Source organism: Acomys russatus, chromosome 13, assembly GCF_903995435.1.
Source record: "Acomys russatus chromosome 13, mAcoRus1.1, whole genome shotgun sequence".
NCBI lineage: Eukaryota > Metazoa > Chordata > Mammalia > Rodentia > Muridae > Acomys > Acomys russatus.
Window position 1 is genome coordinate 18,054,696 of NC_067149.1, and position 24,304 is coordinate 18,078,999.

At 48.3% G+C, this 24,304-nt stretch overlaps 1 protein-coding gene and 1 long non-coding RNA gene across 2 annotated transcripts in view; one reads left to right on the plus strand and one right to left on the minus strand.

Annotated features, from left to right (window-relative positions):
- Positions 1-22,498, plus strand: part of LOC127197162 (uncharacterized) — a 43,571-nt gene extending 21,073 nt beyond the window's left edge. The window contains exon 3 of the long non-coding RNA XR_007831610.1: positions 22,351-22,498. This is a non-coding gene — a long non-coding RNA (uncharacterized LOC127197162). The remainder of the gene's footprint in view (positions 1-22,350) is intronic.
- The window catches only part of Chchd6 (coiled-coil-helix-coiled-coil-helix domain containing 6), a 218,444-nt gene that overhangs the window by 19,791 nt on the left and 174,349 nt on the right, over positions 1-24,304 (minus strand). Inside the window, exon 6 of the mRNA XM_051154896.1 lies at positions 18,363-18,433. Within this exon, the coding sequence (XP_051010853.1) occupies positions 18,363-18,433 (71 nt within the window). The remainder of the gene's footprint in view (positions 1-18,362; positions 18,434-24,304) is intronic.

Below are 24,304 nucleotides of genomic sequence, written 5' to 3' on the forward strand. Positions count from 1 at the left end.
TCAAATGTATGTATACACTCCATGGGAGCACCAAGGCCTTTCCTTTTATGGCTTTCCCAGTACTTCCAGTCACATCAGTCCTAAGTGGAAGCAGAAGCCTTGCCTCCTCACCTCAGCACTGTGTTTCTGCCTTTCAAAACTCATGGTCACATGATAATTAAGTGAGAACCATGTTAAGATCTGCTCTGCTGGGCAATCACCTATAAACAAAATTTAAAAGCTCTCTAAGATTCACTGTGGCTACTTTTGAACATTTAAATGCAGTTTTATTCATTTTTATCATATGAAAAGTGTCATACATTTTCCATTCATGACTCACCTCAAGCTTTGTATTGTGAATATCCCCTTTGCCCTTTATGTATTCAAATAGACTTTTAGCCTTTGCTTAAATAGGTGTTTAGACCAAGTGGCACAAGACTCTGAGCAGGTGTAACAGGAATCTGTATGGTAACAAATCCAAGTACAAGCACCTTTTTGTCACAGTGGTTCCTGGCCCTGCACTCCTGCCTTTGCAGAACTTTGCTGTGCTTCACCCTGTAGGGCTGTCCTCACATCTGAATCACCAGCCTGGGACTTGCACAGTTACTGCAAATCCCTGGGCTGCCTAGAGTTCAAGGATACCAAAGCATCAGGTGTCAGGCTGTGCCGGGGCTGCTGTCCACTCCTGTGGATGGCAACAGAGTCTCAGAGGGTATGAGCCCCGGGAAGTACCACTTCTGAGACATATGCCTTGCCTCTGCATCCTGCCATGCTATCTTCCTGTTCCTTGACAACTCCAGGCTCGGGAGGAAAGCATGTTGAAGGTATTTGCCGAGCATCCTGTAGAGCCTGAGGGGGAGAGGTGACTATGCTCACTGGGGAAGGCCAAGGCTGCCGGGAAAAACACTGTTTCTAAAGTGATTTCCAGACCAATGGAACTGTTTCTTGAAAACTATTTTATCTAGAATTTATATAGCCACTTTGATGGTCTCTATTTTAAAAACCCATGTTTCTAATCCACAATTTACTGAGCTAACGAAACATGAAAAAAAAAAAAAGACAAAAGGAGGGGACAACAGGACACATGTTCCCAGATTGAACTTCCAGTAGAGCCTGACAACATGCTTTGTGACAGTGACACAGTGCCCGGAATACCGCCAACACTGTCTGTCAGGACTAATGACCCCAGAGGCAGCCATCATTAGCCAATTCACTAATTAGGGCCTGTTTGCAGAGCTAATGAGAAGGGCGATCACTTGTTAATTTAAGTAAAACTCCCAGGCATTCCTGACAACTATCATCACAGAACATTCTGGAAGGCAATTCACTATTCCAGTGAAATTCAAAGAAAGAACCTGACAACACAAAAGTGCACATGAGCCTGTGATGAAATGCTGTAGAACTCCCTTCTTCATGGACCTCTGTTAGCCGTAGGGAAGTGTGTGGTAAGTGTAGTAGGCATGTGGTCCTGCAGGCCAGAGCCCTTCCCTAAGCAAACCTTCCTGATCAGAGCTCTGTGAGGCCAATCTAGCTTCCCTCAGACCAAAGCCTAGGGGCTACTAGCACCACAGAGAGGAGAACTGCTCCAGAATCCCACCAAGTCATGAAGAAAGCTGGTGCTAGGCTGTGTGTGAGTGTATGCCAGAGGGCATGTGCGCAGGTGTATCTGTCTGTGTGTAGGAAGGTGATATTCTGACTCAGCTTCAGTGCTAAAGATAAAGCAGCAGTTTTCTAAAGATGATTGTGATCACCTTACATACAACTTAAAAACCATGAACTGTGAAGAGATCTTGTTGCAATTGGAAGAATTTCAGCAATATCTAGACCACTGCTTTTTATTCAGGACAAGATTCTGTGACCCCAGAGTGTGGAGTCTTACAGAATTAGCTTTCCTTAACCGCACTCACTACTAGCACATAGTTTAATTAACCATCCAAAGCTTCCAAGCTCTCCCCTGAACCCTAGAAATGGCAAGAAAGGAGGGATGGGGCACAGGCACTCTTCAAAAGGAAGCAGGCCCATGGAGCAGGTGCAAGGAACATTCCTCTGGGCTTTGAGACCCTGTGGTCAAGTTATATCATGGAACAGATGAGGCTCTGAGGCCCAGGGTGGGAGGTGGCTTTTTGTCATAGTGAGAAGGTCCACTAACAGGGCAGACATGACTCTGGTCTCCTCACATTCCTAGGCTTGACCCTAGAACTGGGCTCTTGTTACAAACAGTTTTTAAAAATCCTTTAAGATGGGGGGATGCAGACCCCTAAGAAGGCAGGAGTCCTGAGTCACAGTGCGGCAGCTGTTAGGTCTCCTTGTTGGCCTGGCACAATCTTTAAGGCTTTCTGGGCTCATACCCTTGGTATGCTCACTTGTGCTTGGTCATTGAGTATGTGTGCACTTTGCAGGAAGTTGGAAGGCATGTTCAAAGGCGAGGCCCTGGGTCAGTGGGGCCAGGGGCATAGGACATTTCTTCCCAGAAGCACTCATGCTCTCTACATTCAAGGCCCAGGCCCAGAAAGGATGTAGCTGCTCACACAGGAAAAGCAGTGGGTCTCATCAGTCTCCAGGGTCCCTGAGGCAACTCAGAAGCCAGTCTAGATTTAGTGGCTCTCCCTGAGGGACCTTGTGGGGCAAATGATTAATATGTTGGTTATAACAGATTCACTTGGTAGCTGATCTAAGTTCAGGGTGCACAGCAGCCACTTGAGAGTTTTCAGACAGTGCAGGTTCTGAGGTCTCTGCTTTTTCAGGATGCTGGACTCTGCATCCTATGTGATTCTAAGTAGACTGTTCATAGGCTGATATGAGCTCAGATCATGGGTAGGCTGGCCTAGGCAGGCTATGAAGCAGTGGTGGCTTATGAAAGCTACTGAGGGAGGCTCTCAGGGCAGTGGGGTACAGCAAAAGCTCCGAAGCAGTCTACTCTCCAAGCCACATATTACTAGAACCTCTGGGTCCTCACATAAACTGACCATTGGCAGCTATAAGATAAAGATCTACATGCCTGGGCTATGGCCAAGGTAGGCCCTGAATCCTGCCTCTACCCTGTTCCTCCACTGGATAACCCTGAACAGGGAAGCCTAGCAAAACATCAATTTCCCCATCATGACAATGGGGAAACTACAGCTCATGAGACCAGGTGGGTCTTGTTCTTCCTTTCCTGGTGATTTGAATCAGATCGCTTGTCAAGTGCAGCAGCAATGTGGCTATGGGCTGACATTTCCATGGATTTGGGTCCATTTCCCCTGGTAATCACTCTAGAGCAGAGTACATAACAGGAGCCTGCCGAGCTCTGGGTAGGCACACACTGAGGAGGAGAGGACTAGGAGAGGTCCTAAATGACCCGGGGTTGGGCAGATTGAGTTAGTAGGCAGAGAAGAGTGTGAGGTCAGAGGTCCCCAGCTCCTAACCCCTAGCTTGGTCACAGGAGCCATGCAATGGGGGCACAAGAGTCCTATGGTCAGTCAAGCTAATTAGGACTGTAAGCAAGGCCTCCACATGACAGACTTCCTGGGACCAGAGACTGGCTCATAAGGCTGAGGGTCAGCTTGACAGATCTGTGTGCTAGGACCAGAGGGAAGTAAAGGAAGATCTGGAATAAAGTTTAAGCGTAAAGGACACTTAACTGACCACTAGGTATTCCTGCCTATTTATGGGAAGGGAAGAGGGACAGTGCTGCAGGGGTAAGGTCAGGCAGGGCTCCAGGCGTTGGGCAGGAAAAAACTTCACACAATCCACTGCCACTGCTGTACCAAGGCTGACACCCGAGGGCACAGGAACACTCTATGTCCTGCCAGGCTTCCTGGTGACCTTGGCTGGGCCAAGGAGGCTGCAAGGAGGAAGCTGCCAGGCAGGAGGAGGAGGAACCTTGCACCAAGGCAGTCCCCATTCTCTCTACTCCAGGCTGTGTGGCTCTTGGGAAAGGAACAAGAAGGAGGGCATATGCTCAGATGGGCTTGAGTGACAGTGAAATGGGGATAGACACGGTTTCCTATCTGCCTTCTAAAGGACAAGAAGGCACACATCACAAATCTGAGCGGGGAAGGGGTACGACAGACCCAGTCCTCACTACAGCCCAGGGAGCTGCTGAGGGCCAAGTGTTAGAGACCAAACAGTGGAGGCTGAGAGGGTCCCCGTGGGAAACACTAACAATAGGATTTGACTCTGGGTTCTCTGTTTCAAAGCCCATGTGCTTCTGTATATAGCTGGCTTCCTCCCAGAAAACAGAACAAATGCTAGGAGAAAGCACAGAAGGCCTTCGTGGGCAGGAGGAGGATCAGAGGGCCATGTTTCTTCCCCTGTCTGCCACCCCCTCCATCCACTGAAATTTGTTCAAGAACACAGTGTATGCAGTCTGGGGACCGTGCCACTAGCACCACAGCCAGCAGACAACAAGCACAGCACACTCAAGAGGAGCCGAGGTGCCCAGGAGATGCTGGGTTGGCTTCAGCAGGAGACTGGTTTGAGAGAAGTTGGAAAGGGAAAGGCAGCGGCAGGAGTGCATACAGAACCCCATGTCTTCTTTCCTTCATCTCATCTTTCCTTCTCTCGGAATCCTGGCTAGGAGGGTGGGCACCAATAGCCTGACAGCCTCAGCCTCTATCCACATTCCTGGAAGGTCTCCTTCACCATCCAGCTTGCAGTAAAGGAGTGATAACACAAACTGACCACCAGGGACTTGGCCTAAAGCTGTCTGAACAAGGGCCCACAGGTAGAAGTCTTAATGGTTCTCAAGCTTGGGCAACTCCCAAGCTCATCAGTGACTTAGCTGAAGTATGAAGGAACAGTGGCCAACAAGTTACTAGAAGATGGAGTATGAGGACCAACAGATATGCAATTACAAAAATCTAGGTGGATTGAGTCCACCTAGAGTGCCACTCGTGGAATGGACACTGGGTCCTGATCCTTGCCCCAAGCTGAGCACTTCATAGCTGTATGTTGAGATGAACACACAGGAAATTTATGTCAGCTGAGGAGTTAGCAGGCATCAGCTCCCCAAGGGAGATCTGGTGAGTGTGCCACTGCTGACAGAGTTGCCGCTGGATGAGGGGGATGGTGCCTACAACACAGTGGCAATGAGAGAAGAGGGAACTCCAGTAAGATGTGTGCCTCCCCTGGGGGCTGAGGGAAAACAAAGGCAAGGGGATATGAATACTCCTGTCACCGAACTGTAGGGTGGCATCATCTCTGTGCTGTAGAGCCCCAGACAGGCAACGAGGATGCTTGTGAGGACCACCCAAGCTGTCCCTATAGATGCTCTTTGCTAACTTCCAGATAGGAGATGGGAGGTGTAAGGATGGCCCTTGGTGACTCAACTTATTACAGGTGGGTGGGGAGAGCTCCAAGTGGGCACCCAGAACAACCCACCCCTTTGGAATAGCTAGTCTACACTAAGGGAGCCAGACAATGTTAGCTCTTGGAAGGTGGAATGCTCACGTGGCCTGGAGATATGATTTCTCAGTATGGTTTAGAGACTACACCTGGGACACTTGTCTCTAAATCTCCATCTGTTATGAGCCATCTTTCTGTGATATCCACCCTGTTCTCTTGAGGACTAGATGTCAAGGCCAGAGAACAGGCTCACCTGCCAGCCCAGGAGGCCTCTGGGAATCTGGCAGGCGAGAGCCCCTGGGTAAGCAGCACTCACTGACAGCACCCAGCACTGAGGGGATTCTTCACTGACACTTTGCCAATGTCACATTTGCCAGGCCACACTCCCTAGAGAAACAGTATGTGCACACCATGGGGTTGCATTGGATGGCTTGGCTCCTCTCGTGTCAGAGCACATGCAGCCTCGCCAAGCTTTCCTCAAAGATTAGGAATGGGGAGGTGACACAACCCAGAAAAATAATCTAGCAGCAACAATGCTAAGCAGTCACCTCTCTACTGATTAAAAAAAGAGAGAGAGAGAGAAAAAAAAAAGATTGGACTGAAATAACATTTAATCCCCAGAAGCTAATCTAAATGTAACACTCAAAAGAAAAACAAAAGTGGCATAAAAGAGATGCGCCCAGCCCCTGCCTTCAGGGATACTGGCTTTATTCCCAAAGTGAGCCCATTAATAGAGCTGGGAATGAAATGCCGTTTCTGTCTTTGTAAAGGGAGGAGATTATCAAACTGTTGTCTCTAAGCTCAGTTTTAAGTCATGGATCTCTGAACATCCAAGAAAGCCTGGGGCTGAGGCAGCCCTTCCCATAAGCCTATAGCCAGTGCTACCAAACCCACAGTGGGTGTTGGCTGGATCGGCATAGGCTCCAGGCCCTTAGAACACACAGACTGGGAAAACCATGTCACCCCACGGTCCTCAGACTTGCTCCTCTCCCCTTCCTGCATAGGTGCAGGTAGCCTGCAACACAGGAGGTAACAGTGCATAAACAGGCCCTGATCAGGTGTCCCCTGTTCTCCAGAGATGATGGCACCTACCCACCTTCTACCTGCACAAAGCCCATTCTGACTCTGAACTGTGCAGCCCTGTCACCGTCCCCCATACTGCCCTGCTTTGCTTCTCTCATGGCACTTTGTATCATTCAGTCCTTGCTCTCCCAAGTAGCACAGTCCTACCCACCATTCCCCATACTGTTCAGTATATATATACACACACTCCTTCATACATTTTGTATTTCTGTCTCATTCACTGCTAACTGCCTGTTTCTCTGCCTGGGAGTAGGAGGCAGGCTAGGGTCTTGTCATTCTCTGTCCCTGGAATACTGCAGCCTGTGGCTGCAGAATGGGTGATTCATTCCAGCTGGCAGCACTGAGCCCTGTCTCTGCTCTTGACACTGTCACTTCGTCCTCCCCAAGGCTGCCAGTTATCTTTCTAAAGCACAAACCCCATCCTATCAATTCCCCACTTAAAAGCTTTTTTTTTTTTTATGATTTGCTGCAGCCTGCAGAACAAGTTCCAAATGGCTCTTGTGCATGGCTGGCCTTGTGTCCAGAACCAGACTCAACTCCCAGCTTTGTGTGGGGATTACCTCGGCCACCCCAGGCCTGCCTTCCTGACACCTTGCCTGTTCCATGTCTCTGTGGCTGCCTGGTGAACACAGTGTACTCTGATGCTCCAGAGCTTGGTTCATGTCACCACCCAACCACCCAACAGTTCAGGCAGAGGTTGGTGTGCCATGGTCTCTGTTCCAGGAAAGCTTTACCACATTCCATGGCTCCCATGGCTCCTAAGGGGCCTCTGTGTCCCTGAGAGTTCTTTGAGTGCTTGGAATGTTTGGGGTTACAAAGATAAGTGAACAGAGCTCCTCCCAGCAAGAAGCCTGCAGTCTGCTGACTGTGGTGATGAGGTGAAAAGCCACACTAAGGGGCAGTAGAGGTGTCCCACGTCAGGTTCTTTGGGTACCATGCAGATAGGGCTCTACAGTGTGGAGGCAGGGGGATTGCCAAGATGCCTTTACAGAGACCTGATTGAGACAAGAGCAGTGAGAGCTGCCTAGGGAGAGGGTACGCATAGGCAAGGCTTGCTGGTATCAGAGGCAGCAAGGACTGCATCTCATCCTTAGCTGAAAAAGGAGGCCTGTACCAGGTTGGAGGTCACATCAGTCAATCTCATTTTAGGGAGAAAGGATGATAAAAATAGTAAGGGGAAGAACAAACACACTGGGACCCCAGCTTTCATCTGTCAGTCGTAGGCCCAGGTACCAGAACACAGGCCATGGGGTTAGTCCCAGATAGTCCCCAAATAGAATACTTGGCAGCTCTTCCTGGGAGATATATGTTGATGGTTCACCAGGGGAGGAGAGACAGAGGACAACAAGAGCCACACACTGAGTATACACCACACGACTACTTCTCCTTAAACTGACAAAAGGCAAAGGCTCATTGTAAGTCAACAAGTTCTTTCCTAGACCTAACTCAAGTTTTTATAGCTGCAGTTCAGCTATGGCCTTGCTACTTCTCAGATAAGGTTTGCTTCTCTGAGGAGCGCCAGTGGGCCTGCTGCCAGCTTCTGCTCAGGCCACAGACTATTCCTGCCTCTCCTGTTAGGCACCTAGTCCTTCCCTGTGTGGCCTCTTACAGTCTTTACCCAGAGCCTGCAGAATCTAGGTCCTAGGCATGAGTTCAGTTCTTGGTTAGGACTTGGTTAGGACTCACCACTCAGGCTGATACGGCAGAGTAGGGAGTACAAAACTGCTGGCAATTCTGACATTTCCTTTGCTCCACTCATCCCATTTGTCTCCAGCCCTGCATTCTTGGATGCTGGCCTTGGATCCTGAGGTCCTCAGAGCACTGGGAAGTCTCCTTACACTCCATATTCGCCTGCACTCAATGTCTCTGCACTGTACTGTCTATGTCGCAGGGGTCCATAGAGGGTGTCTTTTTCCCTGATAAAAACTACAGACAGGGTCTAGGCCCAAGGGAGAGCAGGACTAGCCTCTGGCACAGATGTTGTTGCTTGGCAAGACAGTAGCCCTAATCTCTACTTCCCCACTCCACAATTCCTCTTAGAAATCTTCCTAATTTTAGTTATGCAAGCTACCCACAAATACAGTGTTTAAAAGAGAGCACTTGAGACACTACTATAGTCTCATTCGGCCCTGTCAAAAACCCTAGCTCCTTTGAAGTCAGTACCAGTTTCTACCTGGAGGGTGGCTTTTCCCTGTTTCTCTCTATATATCATGGACCTACACACCTAAGAGGAGAGTCTTAGGGTGCCATGTGGCAGTCGGGCATATAGATACAGTACCCACTGTCTTTCTTCTGTGCCTGCCTGTCCCACTGTGGCTCACCCTCTGTGGCTTCTACTATTGTACAGCCAATAGTTGGGAAGTCTTTTATCAGCTGCAGTGAGTTGCTCTGGTGTTTTACACCTAAAGACAACTGTGGTGTTCCATCCGTAGCTGCCTGTGCCCAGAGTACCTCTAGGGCAGGCCTCTTCAAGGATACCTGTCAGTTACCAGCCTCTCCTCCTTGGCCCTTATGGCTCCAGATTCAGTTGTGACCATGCTCTGTGTATCAAGGGCAGGTGTGTGCTTGCAAATTTGAAAGCTAGCACTAAAGTGCACACCATGTGTCCCGTACCTTGCTAGAGGCTTCATAAGCACATCTCAAAGCTGTCTAAACCACCTGCGAAGTGTGTCTCAGTAGTTCCACTCTCTGACATAGGTCATGCTTTAAGCAGCACAGCTATGATCTGCATAAGCACCTGACTGACTCCAGCATCCTTACCCTGGGGAGACCCGGCTGTCTGTGGCAGAGTCTTCCACAGAGCAGCGTGCTTTTATTCCCAACCCTGCCTGCCACTCTGGCACATTGGCTCTCTCAGCTACCCACCTGTGTACTCCTACCACGCCATGTTTGGGGCTGGGTGGTGGGGATACAGACAGTGTGATACTGAGTGAACTCTGGATGACAGGACAGCAAACAGAAGAGGGGCTTAAGCAGGCATGGTCTAGACAGAAAAGGGAGGACATGGTACACAGAAGGCAGGATATGTAAAGACACATAACCCAACAGTGTCAGTTTTAAAAGTGGAAGCCAAACACAGCCTCAGACCTGCAATTCCATCAGCAGAATTCATCTGACCCAGGGTGGCAAATGGGTTTCGGCTCAAATGCTTTTCTGACTGCTGCTACTAGGCATGGCAGGGCCTGGGGACTACATCTAGGTTCAGTGAGAGGGTATTGGGGTCCACCTGTGGTGTATACCCCATTGTTGACTGGAGCAAGTGAGCATCTAACCTTTTACCCACACATCCTGTGCTCTAGAGACCAATTCCTTTCATGGCTCTTCCTTTCCCCAAGAGGTGCAGTGGCATAGGAATGATGCCCTGGCAAGAGCCCTGCAGCTTAGAAATGCGCTAGCACAAGCACTTGTGTCTCTTCTCCTCTCCCCACGGCCCCCAAAAGCACTGAGGCAGCCAGCCAGCCTGTGTATCAGAGAACAATCTGTCCCTGCCTTGAGGTAGAGTAGGGGAAGGTAAATGGACATTCATGGAGAATTGCCTCCATGCCTACCCTGTGGTCTCTCCCAGTGCTGCTCCTCGGAGGAATGTGGGTCACCAAAGTGGGTCTCTGTAAGAATTTGCACAGGAAAGCACCAGGCCTGTCTCAGTCTCCACATCAGGAAAGTGTATCTGAGAGGCCAACTGGATTAACAGCTTCTGCCTTATGATGAAAGAAGGCAGACAGGGCATCACAAAGCACCTGTGTCATGGTGTCCACCCATCTACCTCTGATGGATCCTTGGTGTAACTTCTTAGAGGAGCTCAGAGCTAAGGTTACTAAACAGGGAATTGAGCCACTGGCATCCACTGAGTGCAGATGGAGCTGAACGCTACCTGGATTAAGGATGTTGAATGAATGCCACTTAGGAAGTCACCTGTCATCAGCTCATTGAGTAGATGAAAACTTACGGACTCAAGTGAGTCACCCAATGCAGTCTGTGCAGCAATTCTTATCTTCCAGAGATGGTGGCAGCCCAAAGCAGCAAGTTTCAAGGAACATTAATCAGAGAACCTTGGACCAAAGTCTTGGGAGTGCAATGATTCAGTTGCAAGAAACAGTTAATAACTCTTCTTCCTGGCTTGATTGTTCTAGACTCTCTAAGGCTGGCTCTTTGTGGTCCAGGAAGACAGTGCAAGCTTCCTGACAATGAGAAGCCAAGGCAGGCTGTAAATGAATCCCACGGGATGAGGACTGAAGGTTGTCATAAAAAATAGATGTGACACAATAAATGCAGGATGTTCCCTGGGGTCTTAATCACTTCCTTCAGAAAACCAGAGCAATCTTGCCCACAGTGCTTGGGTGAGGTGGAAGGGCATACACACTTTAGGTATTCATATCTACACCAACAACTCAATTCTTCCAAACAAGAGTCCTTAAACAGTGACTGTCAGCCTTATTAACAAGAGTCCCACCTTCCCAGAGGCCGGAATCATCAGGACCTTGACTCAGGCCTCTGGAGATAAGGGGAGATTTCTAGGATCCCTGCCCCCCTCCCCCATACTGCTGGAGCAGCTCTGCCAAATTTGCTTTAAGACTTCCTGTTTCATTTGAACTTGCAAGGCCTTTCTCTGCTGGCTGAGTCCAGTCACTCCTCAGAGGCAACAGCTCTGCCTCAGTGACAGTGGGGCATCAGAGGGAGCCCTGCGTTCCCTTGCCATAAAAGCCAGTGCTTGCAGCTGTCTAAATATCCAGGAAACCAAGATGAACAGGCCAGAACCTAAGAAAAGAGCTGTGCAAAGGTGGATGAACATTCTTGGGCTACCGTTTCTATCAGCTCATGGCTTCAGTGAAGGCCTGGAGGCCAGTAGGGTGATCTCACAGGGACACAGAGAAACAGCATTCTTTGGGAGGCTGTCATATAGCTAGCTCAAGGCCAAGGAGTCTAGGTGGGAGGCTAGAAACTCACAGGTGTTTTCTTTTTAAAAAACACTTATAAATTCCTGAGCCACTTAAAGTAAGAGGCTAAGAAACTCATGGAAGGGACCCAGAAAGGCCAAGGGTGTTTCCAGAAGGTTCTCACGACTAAGGAAACTGAAATCATGGTCTTAAGAAGGAAACATTCTGGAGAGCCACACCCTGGGATAGGGTGACTCAGCTGACTGTCAGGAAGACTATTTGAACTTGCGTCAGCCGAGTCCCTGCTAATAATACCTGCTTCATCTCAGTGGCCACCTAGGACACCTCTGAAAAGAAAAGATCACCGAAGCCTCTACAGTACCTGACATGCAGTTGAGAACCACCAGGAACACAAAGAAAGTGTCTACAATGGAGAAGGGTGGCAGGGTGAGTGACCCAGACCACTAAAAGAGAAATTGAACTGTTTCTCCTCAATGGAAGTGAGAAGGGCATCAATAATTGAGAAAATGTGGTAACTGAAATTCAGAGCTCGGTAAGCTGTAGAACTTGACCCCATCAAGAGAGGACCAGTGAACCAAAGTCCAATTGGAATGTCAGGCTACAGTAATGAGATTTTATAAGATGGTAAAAGCAGAAAAAAAGAGGAAGAGACACATACAGTGGTAATCTACATCTGGAAGCCTAGAGAGCAGAGACGGAAATTTGCCTAGAGAATGCCTGTAAATTCCGAAGACTGATCAAAGGTGTTAAAATCCAAGACATGAACCCCTGAAAAAGGAAAAGGAAGAAAACCCATGCTTAAATATGCCTTATTAAATATGCTAAAAAGTCAAAGGCAAAGAGAAATCTTAAAAACATCCCAGTGTGCCGGGCATGGTGGCACACACCTGTAATTCTAGCACTGTGGGAGGCAGAGGCAGGTAGATCTCTGGGTTTGAAGGCAGCCTGGTCTACAGTCCAGGACAGCCAAGGATACACAAAGAAACCCTGTCTTGAAAAACAAAAAACCAACCAACTAAACAAATACCCCGCTGTAGTGGTGGCAACATCAATATCAGGAGAAAAAATACATCAATGTAGAAATCTCTTCAGAGATGAAAATGACTGTTGATTCCTTTCCAAGGACAATGAAATACAGACATCTCAGACACTACAAATAGAAACCTTTTTATTAGGAAATTTATACTAAGAGAAACACTAAAGGAAGTTTTTGAGGTTTTTTTTTTTTTTTTTTTTTTTTGGTGGGGGGAGGGTATCTCACTATGTAGCCCAGACTGTCCTCAAATTCATGCCCCACCCACCTGCCTCAGCCTTCGATGTGCTGGGATTACAGGTCTGATGTAACCCTCAGTTGTTTAGTCAGAAGGGAAGTGATCAAAAAGAGACAAAAAATGTATAAGTCTAGTGAGTAGCAATAACAGTGACCTGCATGTGACCAAACGACTTTACCCAGTGCATGAGTATGGGACATGTGCACTGCAGAATTCCCTTTGAACTGCACACAAAGGCTACTCCTCTCCTTTCCATGACTAGCTATCGCTTGTTCTTAAAGAATCTTCCTTTCTTACCCATTCCACATTCCCTCCACCCACAGCAGACAGGTCTTGGTTCTTTACCCAGAAGGATCTGGACCATTTACTATCCTTCGTGGATTGGCTTGTTGTGGTTTCCTATTGGCCTTAATCATAAGGCAGGGAAACACCAAGAGGTACCTGGAAGATCTCCTGGCCTCTAGGCACATTCTCCTTACCTCCATAGAGGAGACAGCTCAGCTTCTCCTTTAGTAGTATGGGTAACTCACCCCTGCTAACAGGAAAGTTGTGAAGGACACCAGGAGGCCAGCGTGGCCAGGGAAATCTTAGCTTCCAATTCAATGAGATGACTGTCCTTTCTGGTGGAAACATTCCCTGCTCTGGAATGAAGAATTCTTCCCCAGAAGAACAAAAAGTTGCAAGAAAAAGAAGCAGGGAGATGAATGTTGGTGCTCAATTTGTGTGCCTCCCCCTCTGCTCTTTTTCCAGTTCAGGATCCTATCCAGGGTGAGGATGCTGTCCACATTTAGGGCAAGTCTCCCCTCTTCAGGTAGACCTCCCTGCAAACACACTCACACACACACACACACACACACACACACACACACACACACACACATACACACAGGTGTCTCCTAGGTGACTCAAATCCAGCTAAGCTGACAGTGAAGAGTAACCATGGAGGGCTACCAAAACAAACCATATACTGGATTATAATACAAGCTACTAAACAATTTCAGTTTCCTGTTTGCAAGTCACCAATTAGCAAATTAAACTAGAGAGCAATCCTACCAAAAGTAGAAAATCCTCTAATGTTTGGAAAACCATCAATACATTTTTTTTCAAGAGAAGAAATCATAATTAAAAATAGAAAAGAATTAGAACTGAATTGTAATGAAAACCCATCGGCCCAGAACTTAAATGCTGGAGCAAAGCTATTTGCTTAAGAGAGAATTGACAGGCATGACTGTAGATAAAAGGAAGGAAAGAAAGCTGGGTGTGGTAAACTTATCCACTGCTTACCCACAGTGAGCAGCTCTGAAGAAATGTGCTGTTAGCAACATCATGTGAACAGTAGTAGAGCAGCTTATTATTTATCCCTTAAATCAGCTAAATCACGCCATGCAAACCTAGATGGCATGGGTCAATCACTTGGTGTGGCCTCCTTATGCAATTGAGACACAGTACCCACAAGATAAGGGGCAAAAGCCACTGTCCATGTCATACAGCAGACTACCCTACAGTTGATTTTTTCTTTGTAAAGTGGAATGAGCATACACCAAAATAAAGACCAACAGTATCCCGGTATCCTGAGCACTAAACCAGTGGCACCACCACCTGGGATCACCAAGCTTGGTATGCTGTGCACAGATGCTGTCTCACATGATTGGCTGCTGAAAGTCTCTGTGCACAGATGTACAATGCTGCAGAGTGTTTGGCTCCACTGTGCTCATCTGGGCCACTGCCCATGCGATCCACCATTGGTTGAACTCTTGCTAAATAACACACAGATGCACTTTACATTCTTTTTGTTTTTGTTTTTAGAGACAGGGTTTTTCTGTATAGCCTTGGCTGTCCTGGACTCACTCTGTAGACCAGGCTGGCTTTTAACTCACAGAGATCTACCTGCCTCTGCCTCCTAAGTGCTGAGATTACAGGTGTGCACCACTGTGCCTGGCTTTACACTTTGCATTCTTACAACACAACTAAAATAGGCTATGTGATATCAACCCAGTCCCTGCTTATTTCTAGGAACTTCATCTATGTCTCTCCTCTTGCTCATCACTCTGGCCACACTGGTCTTCTTTCAGTTCCTTAAAAGAACTACATGACTTATTGTTCAGGGCTTTTGCACATGCTGAAACTAGCTTCCCTTCCCTTCCTCATAGGAGTCAGTTCAAATGTTATTTCCTCTGTTAAGTCCAGCCTAAGTCAGATTCCTTGGCTGGGCATTTCTTTTTTGTTTGATTGTTTGCTTTTTTGAGACAGGGTTTCTCTGTGTAGCCTTGGCTGTCCTCGACTTGCTTTGTAGACCAGGGTGGCCTCGAACTCACATCGATCTGCCTGCCTCTGCCTCCCGAGTGCTGGGATTAACTCTATCTTTCACGGTACTATTAGACCACAGTGAACATTTGTTTGGGAAATTGCTTTCTCTGCAATTCAGTTTAAGATACCGTATTTCATATCTCAAATGTCAGTGGGCTCTTCCTGGCAGAGACAGAAGCTGCCCTGTTCCTAGCTAGAACCTTAGTTCTAGCATGCTATCCGGAATAGGAGCCATGCCACGTGTGGTAAATGAAGAATGAAAACATGGACAGAGTTTACCATCTAAGTAATCATTTGGTTTACTCAGAGCTGTTAGCGATGCTCCACTGTCTTGGAAGGAAACTCCTACCATTTCTGCCACCAGCAGCTGGCATTCATTCCTGTGACATTTACAATGCAATTTGCAATCATTTGCTAATCCGAAAAATCTCACAAACATTTTTCTCCTTTGATATTTAAGGAAAATACTTTCTAACTTTGCACTGTTTACTACATGAGAAAAAAGACAGTATTCTGGAAACTCTATCAAATCTTTCTCCATCAAGCAGGTGCTGTGAAGTGATTCAATGGCTGCCATTATTAACACCTCTCAGTACTGGCTGGAGCTGAGACTCACAGATGGCTCACTTCTTGAGCATAGTCCCGAAGGCGAGATGTCCATGTGGTCCAAGGGTGGGTGGCTTTTGGGGAGTGAGGTCCACAATCCTATCTCATGGACAGTGCCTTCTCCCCGGGTCTTCTTAGGATGGGAGGGACAAAGCAGTTCCCTGGCATCCCTTCACATGGACACTGATCCCACTGACAAGACTTAATACTCATGACCAGATCATCTCTCAGAGATCCAGCTGGGTTTCTGACCCAGTGTATAGCCTCACTGTTACCACCATCAGCAACTGACAACACCCCATGTCCCCCTTCTATATGGAGATTTGCTGTGGCATCATGTAGGGTATTACAAAGCGTGTCCCATTTGGAGATGAGGAAATGGAGACTTCACTGATTGGAGTGACTTGCCAGTAAGTGCAGGGCTAAGGTCTGAGCCAGTCTCCAGGCCTGGTGGCCTAATGTCCCAATCACTTGCCTTAGGTTTTGAGAGGTCTTAGGAAGACAGCAGAGGGGATAGAGAGATGTTTGGTGGTTAAGAACATGTCATGTTCTTGAAAAGGACCCGAGTTTGGTTCTTGGCACCCATGTGGGGTGACAGTTTGTCTTTCTGTCTGACACACACACACACACACACACACACACACACACACACACACACACTTAAAAACAATAAAATAAATTCGAGCACTCGGGAGGCAGAGGCAGGCAGATTGCTGTGAGTTCAAGGCCAGCCTGGTCTACAAAGCAAGTCCAGGATAGCCAAGATAACATAGAGAAACCCTGTCTTGAAAAACAAAAATAGAAAAATCAAAACAACAACAACAACAAGCCCAATAAAATAGATGTTTAAAAAAAAAAAAAAGACAGTAGAGACACAGACATAAGGGAAAGACAGAGGTCTGAAGCAATCTGAGTTAAGCTTTAAGCCAGCCCCACCACACATCCACTGTGTAGGTCAGATAAACGTCACACAGAGAAAAGGAAGTCTACTTGGCGTATGGCTTCAGAAGCTTTAGTACATGGTCACTTGATATTGATGCTTTGGGCCTGTGACAGCACAGTACATGATGCAGGAGACTTGTGGTAGAGGAGGCCTGCTTACCTCACAGCAGCTGGGAAGCAAGGAGTAAGAGATGGGGCCCAGTATCCCCCTCAAGGTCATGCCTCTAATGGTCTAACTCCCCTTTTCTAGACTCTCCCAACAGCACCATGCCTGGGGATCACATCTTTAACTCCTGTGACTTTGGGTGGGTGGGGGCATTAAGATACAAACTACACTGCCAGCTATGATCTCAGGCAAAGTAAAGGTCCTTGTCACCATTTCCAGCTCCCTCTGCCAGCAGCAATAGCACACTAGAGAAGCAAGCTGAAGGTGGGCAAAGCACTACTGTTCAATATGCCTTAGCAAGCAACAGTGCTCATCCTAGTGCTACAAACCACTGTCTTTCACCTCCTTGTCTTCAGAGGACAAGAGGATGCAAAAGCAGCCTATGTCAGTGAGGTCAGGCTCACAAAGGCAGGTCACTAAGAGTGAAGCTGTGCCACTCTCCTGCAGGTGGAGTGACCCCTTACATGGTCGGGGGCTGTGCTGCTGCAGTGGCATCCTGGCTCCTCATCCTCTTCCCTGGTCTGACATGAGGTTGTTGCAATCTGGGGTGAAGCTAATATGTGGGAACAATCTTTCTGCAATAGTTCCTGCTGTTCCTCCATGATGGCAGATGACACATACCTAAATGCCCTCTGTCATTCAGGAAACATATAATGCTCAGGTCTGTGGGGGTGGTGGAGAAGGGGCAAGTTATCCAGGGCTGTGTACCCAAACCTTTCCTAGTCTCCTTCCACCTGATGGGAAAGCCCTGTTCCCCCACAGTTCCTTATTCCCATTGTCACTCTGGGACTTATAGTTTCAAGACTATTGTTTTTTGCTCCTTCCTTGGAGCTGCTTGTCAGCACTCCCCTAGCTACAAGTGTTTCACATGTAGGATGAAAGCCCAATGTTGTTCCTTATGCCATTCCACCGTACCCTCGGGTCTGACTGTCCATCAGTGCCACCCTGTTCTCCTGGCTTTTTGCACAGTTCAGTTATCCATATCATTTTCACAAGTACTTTGTCACCTCATAGTGATGACACCTTCTTCTCAACCATTTTGTACCATGATGGGCTTTTCTGGTGACTCATCCAACTTGCTGGAAGAGACACTGCCAAGGGAGAGGGGGTTGGTAGGAGTTCATTGGAGAACTCCATTCTCCTGGCCCAGGCACCATCTTCACACTTAAATGAGGTTTTCCTTCCCCAGAGATCAGCATCCCAAATGATTCATGAACAAGCCCACACCTCCCTGCTTCTGACACCCTGGTTCATAGTGTTCGTGGATAGCACAAGAGCATGGCAGATGTGGCAAAGTACTAGCCTTTGACCTCTCTGAGCCTTTTTCATTTGGGAACACAGCATGGAGTGTCCTGAGCATGAGTGGCCTAAGGACAGCATTGTGTATTCAGCAGGAGCAGGAGGCTCCCACAGGGGACACGCTGAGACTCCCAGCCCCATTCCCCACCCTTCACAAAGTAGAGGGCCAGGGCTGATCCCTCAGATCCCCTGAAGCCTGTTCACTACCCCTCATCTAGCTAGATAACTAAGCAGCTGCTGCCCCAGAGAAAGGCAGTGGCTGCAGCCCACTGCAACATGCCAGGGAGCTGAGAAGAGCTGTGTGCTAATCTGGGCAATTACTGATGGCCAATGGCTACCTTCAGCCCAGCTGAGGGGGGCTGATGAACAGATGGCTGTCTTGTTATTAGAGAAATTTGCCATCAGGCAGGTGGCAGCAGGTTTCAAGCCACACAAGGGGGTTTCCACAAATGCAGGCAAGTTTACAAAGAATAACAAGCAGATTCTTACTTTATTGTGCTCTCTGCTTTTGAAGCCGCCTCATGGAATTGCTGGGAAGACAGTTTATACAGCTCGGCATTCTACAAAAAGAAAACACACAACTGGTTACCAGAGATTGTCATCTCCTTCTGGAAGTTTGTGGGACATAATCATACTAGAACTGGACAGATGCAGTATCTTAACAATTGTCAGCACAGCCTAGGTCCTAGCCCCCACGCCATGCTGACCACTGTGGTGGAATCCCAGAAAAGTGACTGCTGTAGGCAAACCTTGATAACTTTTAGTTCAGGAGGCGGCAAGCTGCAGGTCACAGGCCAAACCTGCTGGCCACCTTGTTATAAAGTTTCACTGTTCTGTGGCCACACGTGCCCATATTTCCAGCTGCTTGGACGCTACAAGATCAGTGGAATGGCTGTAGTGGAGCCCGTGTGGTCTGCAAAGCCTGAAGCATTTACTAATTGTAAAGAAAAACATGCTGAATTTGATCTACTCAAATATTAGACAAGTAGACCACGCTGCCTGAAGAGGCCAAGTGACAAGCTAAAGTCACATAGCGAGGAGCAGTGCTGGGCTATCTATCCAGTGTCTTGATTCTTAGATTGGGGCATGCTCTGTTGTTTTTCCATGATGCATCATGGGAGGTCCTGAAGGCACTTCCTGAAGTTATCCACTGCATATACCAACAGAGTCAGGCTACCAGGGAAAGCCGAGGAACAGCAATAAGCCAGCTGTGTTTGATCCTGGTGCCACATTGTGGTAATTGGTGAGTTGCATAACTTGTGAGTCACTTCTGGCCACACAGGCCTAGCCTAGCACTTTCCTTTTTTTCTAAAGTTCCATCATCTTCACTTGCTCTCACAGGAGACTTGATACTGACATCCTTCAAGCCTCAGGACATAGCACTCCAGGTGGGAGTACTCAGACCCATGCATGGTTGGGCAGACATACATGATGCAGGGGAAGGGCAAACCTGGAGGCTGAGACAGAGCAGGTCAAGTGGCCTCTGTACAGAGGTGTAGGGTAAGTCGTCAGATATCTTGAGCAGGGTATGAAGCCAGCAGCAGATGTCTTTGTGTGGTGTGCCAAGGTGTGCAAAGCTGACTAACTCACTCCTGAGAAGGAGCTCTCCCTGTTTCACAGCCCATCAAACAGCTTCAGGGTCATCAGTCAGTCCTTTGCAACAAGCTGATGTGACAGTGAAAGACTGAAGTCTCAGGGCTGTGCTTACTTGTGAGTCTGTCAGGCTCAGCCTGGCTCCATCTACCTGCTGAAGAAAAGCAGCACACCCATCCCAGGATGGACAGGGAAAGAGAGGTCTGACTCAGAGTTGGCAGGGGAGCCCAACTAGGTCTCTAGGGAAAGGAACTAAGGCAGAGGACTGCCTCTAGGGGACCACAGGAGTGAATGCAGGTCTGGGCTAGGAGCCAGGCTCCACCTTTACCTGTTCTCTGAGATTCCCACTGTCTACAGTCTCAGGAAGGGTGGACTAGGAGGTCATCATGAAAGGAAAATCTTGCAGGATTGCTTAAGAACACAAAGTCACTGGCAGGGAGGACCAGGGTCTACTGGGTGGAGCAGGTCACATAGCCCATCCCTTCTAGTCTCCTTTCTCTATAGCAGGGGGCCCTTCTCCTAGGCATGCCAACAACTCCAGCACACAACAAGCATGAAATAAACACGGGTCTTCCCCACAGCCTGGCAGAGAAAGATCTATACTAATGTTGCACTCAGGGAGGCTTTCTGCTTCTCTTCTGGGGCCCTTGAACTCACATCAAGAGTCGGTTCTGCTTCAGAATGGTGTGGCATTCCCTGACATGGCATCCCTGGCTGAGGATAAGGGCACAGGCAACCTGATCAGTATATTCCCCTATTCCTCCAGCTGAGTGTTCTATTGTGACCTCTTTGAGATCACTGGGACGCTGGTGGAGCCTCCTGAGGATGTGGCCAGGCCCACAGGGCCACAGTATGATAGCACTTTGGTGTGTGCTGGCCACTTACTTCCTCCAAGCTTTGTTTATTTAACTGCAGAGTGACAGAAAACCAGGCACACACATCTCCCTTAACCAATACAGCACTGTGTAGCTTCTGAAGCCAAAAGAACTTCATGTTCCTTTCATGAAACCTGGTCTTTCTTCCTTATAAGAAATCCACCTGGCTCAGCCATCTCCAGGTTTCTTTTCTCCCAGATATGTTCACAGGGTCAGATCACAGGCTTCCAGGCCCTGCCACCTGCTGAGCCCTGTTCCAAGAGAGAACCCAGATGGGGCCCATGTACTAGAGCCATTGCTCTGTATGGTATAGCATGCATCTGCCCCAGGAACATGGAGCCAATCATGTGGTCAGTTGGGTTTGTCATAGGAAATGTCCACAGGTCAAGGAGTGGTTATGGCCATCCCACTGTAGCTTCCTCTATTTTCCTCATGATGACTCAGTGAAAATCCCCCGCTAGTCTCATCCTGTCTGTGCAGACCCATGGCCTTGGGCTTTGTAACAACCACTGGCCCTGAGGCACTGGAAGGTCTCCACGTTACAGAGGGGTGGGGTATCACATCACTACATTTGTTCATGAGCCCCTGGTTCTCCAGCCTTCCTCATTGAGGATGAGGACACTGCAGACTACAACTTGTCATAACTGTGGGCTTCTTGAGGACTGGTCAACTTGTTCATCCTAAGAACCACTAGGTATAGGGGTGGGGTCCCAGGCAAGTGGAATCTGTGCCATGTGGGGTGGTAAGATAACACAATGTCACAATTACAAATGGGCATGAGGCATGAGTTTGATGCTGAGGGGTACTTATCAGAGCAGCATGCAAACTTGATCAGACTGTCCTCTTGGCAGCTGATACCTGAACTGAACCAAACCATAGTATGTCTCTTGCTCCCTCTTACTGCCTCTGGTTCTGACAACAGAGCTGGCCTACCTAGTTCATGGTAGATTAGTACTCCAACTTTAAGGCACAATTTTTGTCATATCAATATTTTTCAAAAGCAAAAGCAGGGTAGGGGCCATAGCAAGTGGCGAACCTGCTGAGACTTGTATCCCAGCCCCATTCCATCTTCTTCTTGACACCCCTGGGTGAGGTCATGGTACATTTGTGAGCACCTTGTTGGCAAATAGCTTGTGGGCAAGTACTTTAATTAGAGAGAATTCTGAGAGGCACATTGTGAAGGAGCACAGTCCGGGTGAAGGCTCTGTGAGGGAGCACTCAGCACCTCAAGTCAAGCAGCTCCTACTATGTCCTCTAGGCCAATATATTCTCCTATTGCTGTAAACAGTACTGAGGAGAACAAGTGCCTACCGGAAGCTGTGTGTGTGTGAATGAGCATATGTACAGAGATCATTCTAGAAGTCAGGTTCTTGAGTCAGCAAATATATTCATTTTTAACAAACTGTAAAGGGTGAGCAGATATGAGCCCTATGAAGAGAGAACAGTACAGGAGTGTCCAAAGGGCAATGTGGGTACATGGGGGAAGCAGGGGCTGTCAAACAGTGGGATAGAGGACAGGGAAGGGCCAAGAGGCACAGTGGGTGCAGTAGACCTCAACTTCAGTCTCAGAGCCTGGGTTCCAATAAGGGATGAAGAAATGCCTGGGTTTGTTTGTTTTGTGTTTTTGAAACAAGGTTTTACTCTGTAGCCTAGGCTAACCTGGAACTGATTATGTAGAAAAGGCTGGATTGAAACCCACAGTGATCTTCCTATCTCAGCCTCCTGAGTGCTGAAATTATAGGACTGAGCCACTATGCCTAGCTAACTCCTTGTTTTAAGTAAGGAAATAGCATAGCAGTCCTATTTTTAAAAGGACAGTGGCAACTGTGGACAATGGAGTCCCATCCTCCCAGAGAGGCCATCAGCACTGGAGGGTCCTGAACCACCGAGGCCCAGGCATGGGAGCTTCAGTTATCATAGTAGCACATGGGCTTTCTGGGTGCTCTCTGATGGGCCAACACTGTCCCTCCATCATCAGTCCCCATATCATGAGATGTTTCTTCCCACAGATTCCTCAGGTTCCCACTTCTGGAATGCCTTCCTCTGCTCCAGACAGCTGCCCCTCCTCCGCCGCCTGCAGCTGCTTCTTGAGCACATCTGAAGGCAGAAGGTCTGATCTCCATTAATTAAATCTGCCATTAAAAATTAAATAACGTGAGTAAGAAGGTGTGAGTATTATCTCTGTGGGTTTCAAAAGTCGCAGTGTTTCTTCAATTACTTCCCAAGCAGTTTTCATATTTCATACTGTCTGATTTCTCCAAGGGCCTGGATTTGCAAGATCAAAAGAGAGTGTGAGGGTGAGAGAAGTGAGGTGGGAAGGCGGGAAGGGGAGGATGGCAGCAAATCATGTCATGGGCAGGAGAGATCGGCCTGCTGTCCCCAGGCAGAGCCAGGAGAAGTAGAAAGGGAGGATGCGGGGGCATAGAGGTTGGTGGTAAGTCTACTAAATACAGGTCAGGATGAGGCCCATGTGTCCATGCATATGGCAATGGATATAAAAACAAGAGCTTATTCTGTGTGCCTAGAAAGGAGCAACTCCTGGGCCAGAGCCCCTAACACAGACACCTAGACCAAAAGCACTCATGAATGACCTACTAAGGGAAATGAAACAGTGCTGGGAGTCATGGAGAGCCATTTTGAGAAGGGTCACAGCATTAGAGAGAACTGGGATTCCCTAACCAAACACTGGAGATACAGTGCAGGGCCATGAAAGAATCACAGAGCGAGGCTACTGTGATCAGCTGAGGAACCCCCACCCCCCTTCTAGTGTGCGTGACGAGCAGGACTTCCAGGCCATCTCCGCTGCTTCTCATTGGCACAGTGAGAACAATGATGGAGTAGTCAACACAGGCTTGGCTGGGGAGGGGAGCATGCATTATATAATTACATAATGCCTGGCATACAGTGGACACTCAATAAATGTTTTAAGAACTTAACAAGCATCCCTCACTTTATGCATATGAACCAACAAGGCCAGCAGAGTGTCTGGAAGAGTTCTGAGAGCTGAGGAGTGAAAGAAGGCTCTTCAGGGGCGTGACCTCTACCACCATAGAGCTTTTAGTCTCTTTTGTTCATGATCTATGTCCAGAGCCTGTGAGAGGGCCTGGCACAAGAACTGCTGAGTAAACTCAAACCAAGGTCAGTACCACATGAGTGAAGCACAGCCTAGGTAGGTGGCAGCTGCTGGCTGAAGTTGGCAAAGCAGTCTCCTAAGCACCAGGCCTGCACTGGGCCTACACTCACAGATCTAGCAGGCTACTACAGACCAAGTTGGGGTAGCACATGATATGACCAGGGCGTAGAAGACTAAAGGCATGGCTTGTGGGGCAGCAAGCAGATTGAAGCTCGGGGACTTGGATTCCTTCCCAAGTGGTGGGAGTATTTTAGCACATGCTGTAGGAGGATACAGGAGGCAACAGTCACATGTGTGCTGGCCCTACCAGCAATGTACACAGAATCTATATCCAATAGGGGTGAGGGCCGTGTTCATCAGAAGGTTCAGTGGGCTTCCCTGGCCAGGTACTATATAGGAGGGGCTATCCAGCAGGCTGATTCCTGGAAACCTCAGAGCAGTTATTCTGAGGTAAATTGGCAAATGAAGAAACTGAGGTGGCCCAGGAAGGCAGAAGAACTGCCAGGGTGAAAGGACATCAAGCCAAAGAGCAGCGTGGAACAGCCACGGGTTCTTTCCACAGGCCCACACTTCCCTGCTGTGCCCCAGGAGGAAAAGCAATAAGTGATGGGTGTGCTGATACAACACAGATCAGATGCAGTTACAATCAGGAAAATTGGTTCGAGGCTCTAGGCGGGTAGGTGAGGAGTGTTCCTAGTAACACCAGTATTGGCTGGAAGGGGCCCAGAGCTGGAGGCCAGAGGGAATACCAGAACTCTGAGAGGAACAGATTGAATACAGGATGGCCCCAGGCCAAAATGCTGCCAGAGCAGCCAACATTGGCCATCTGG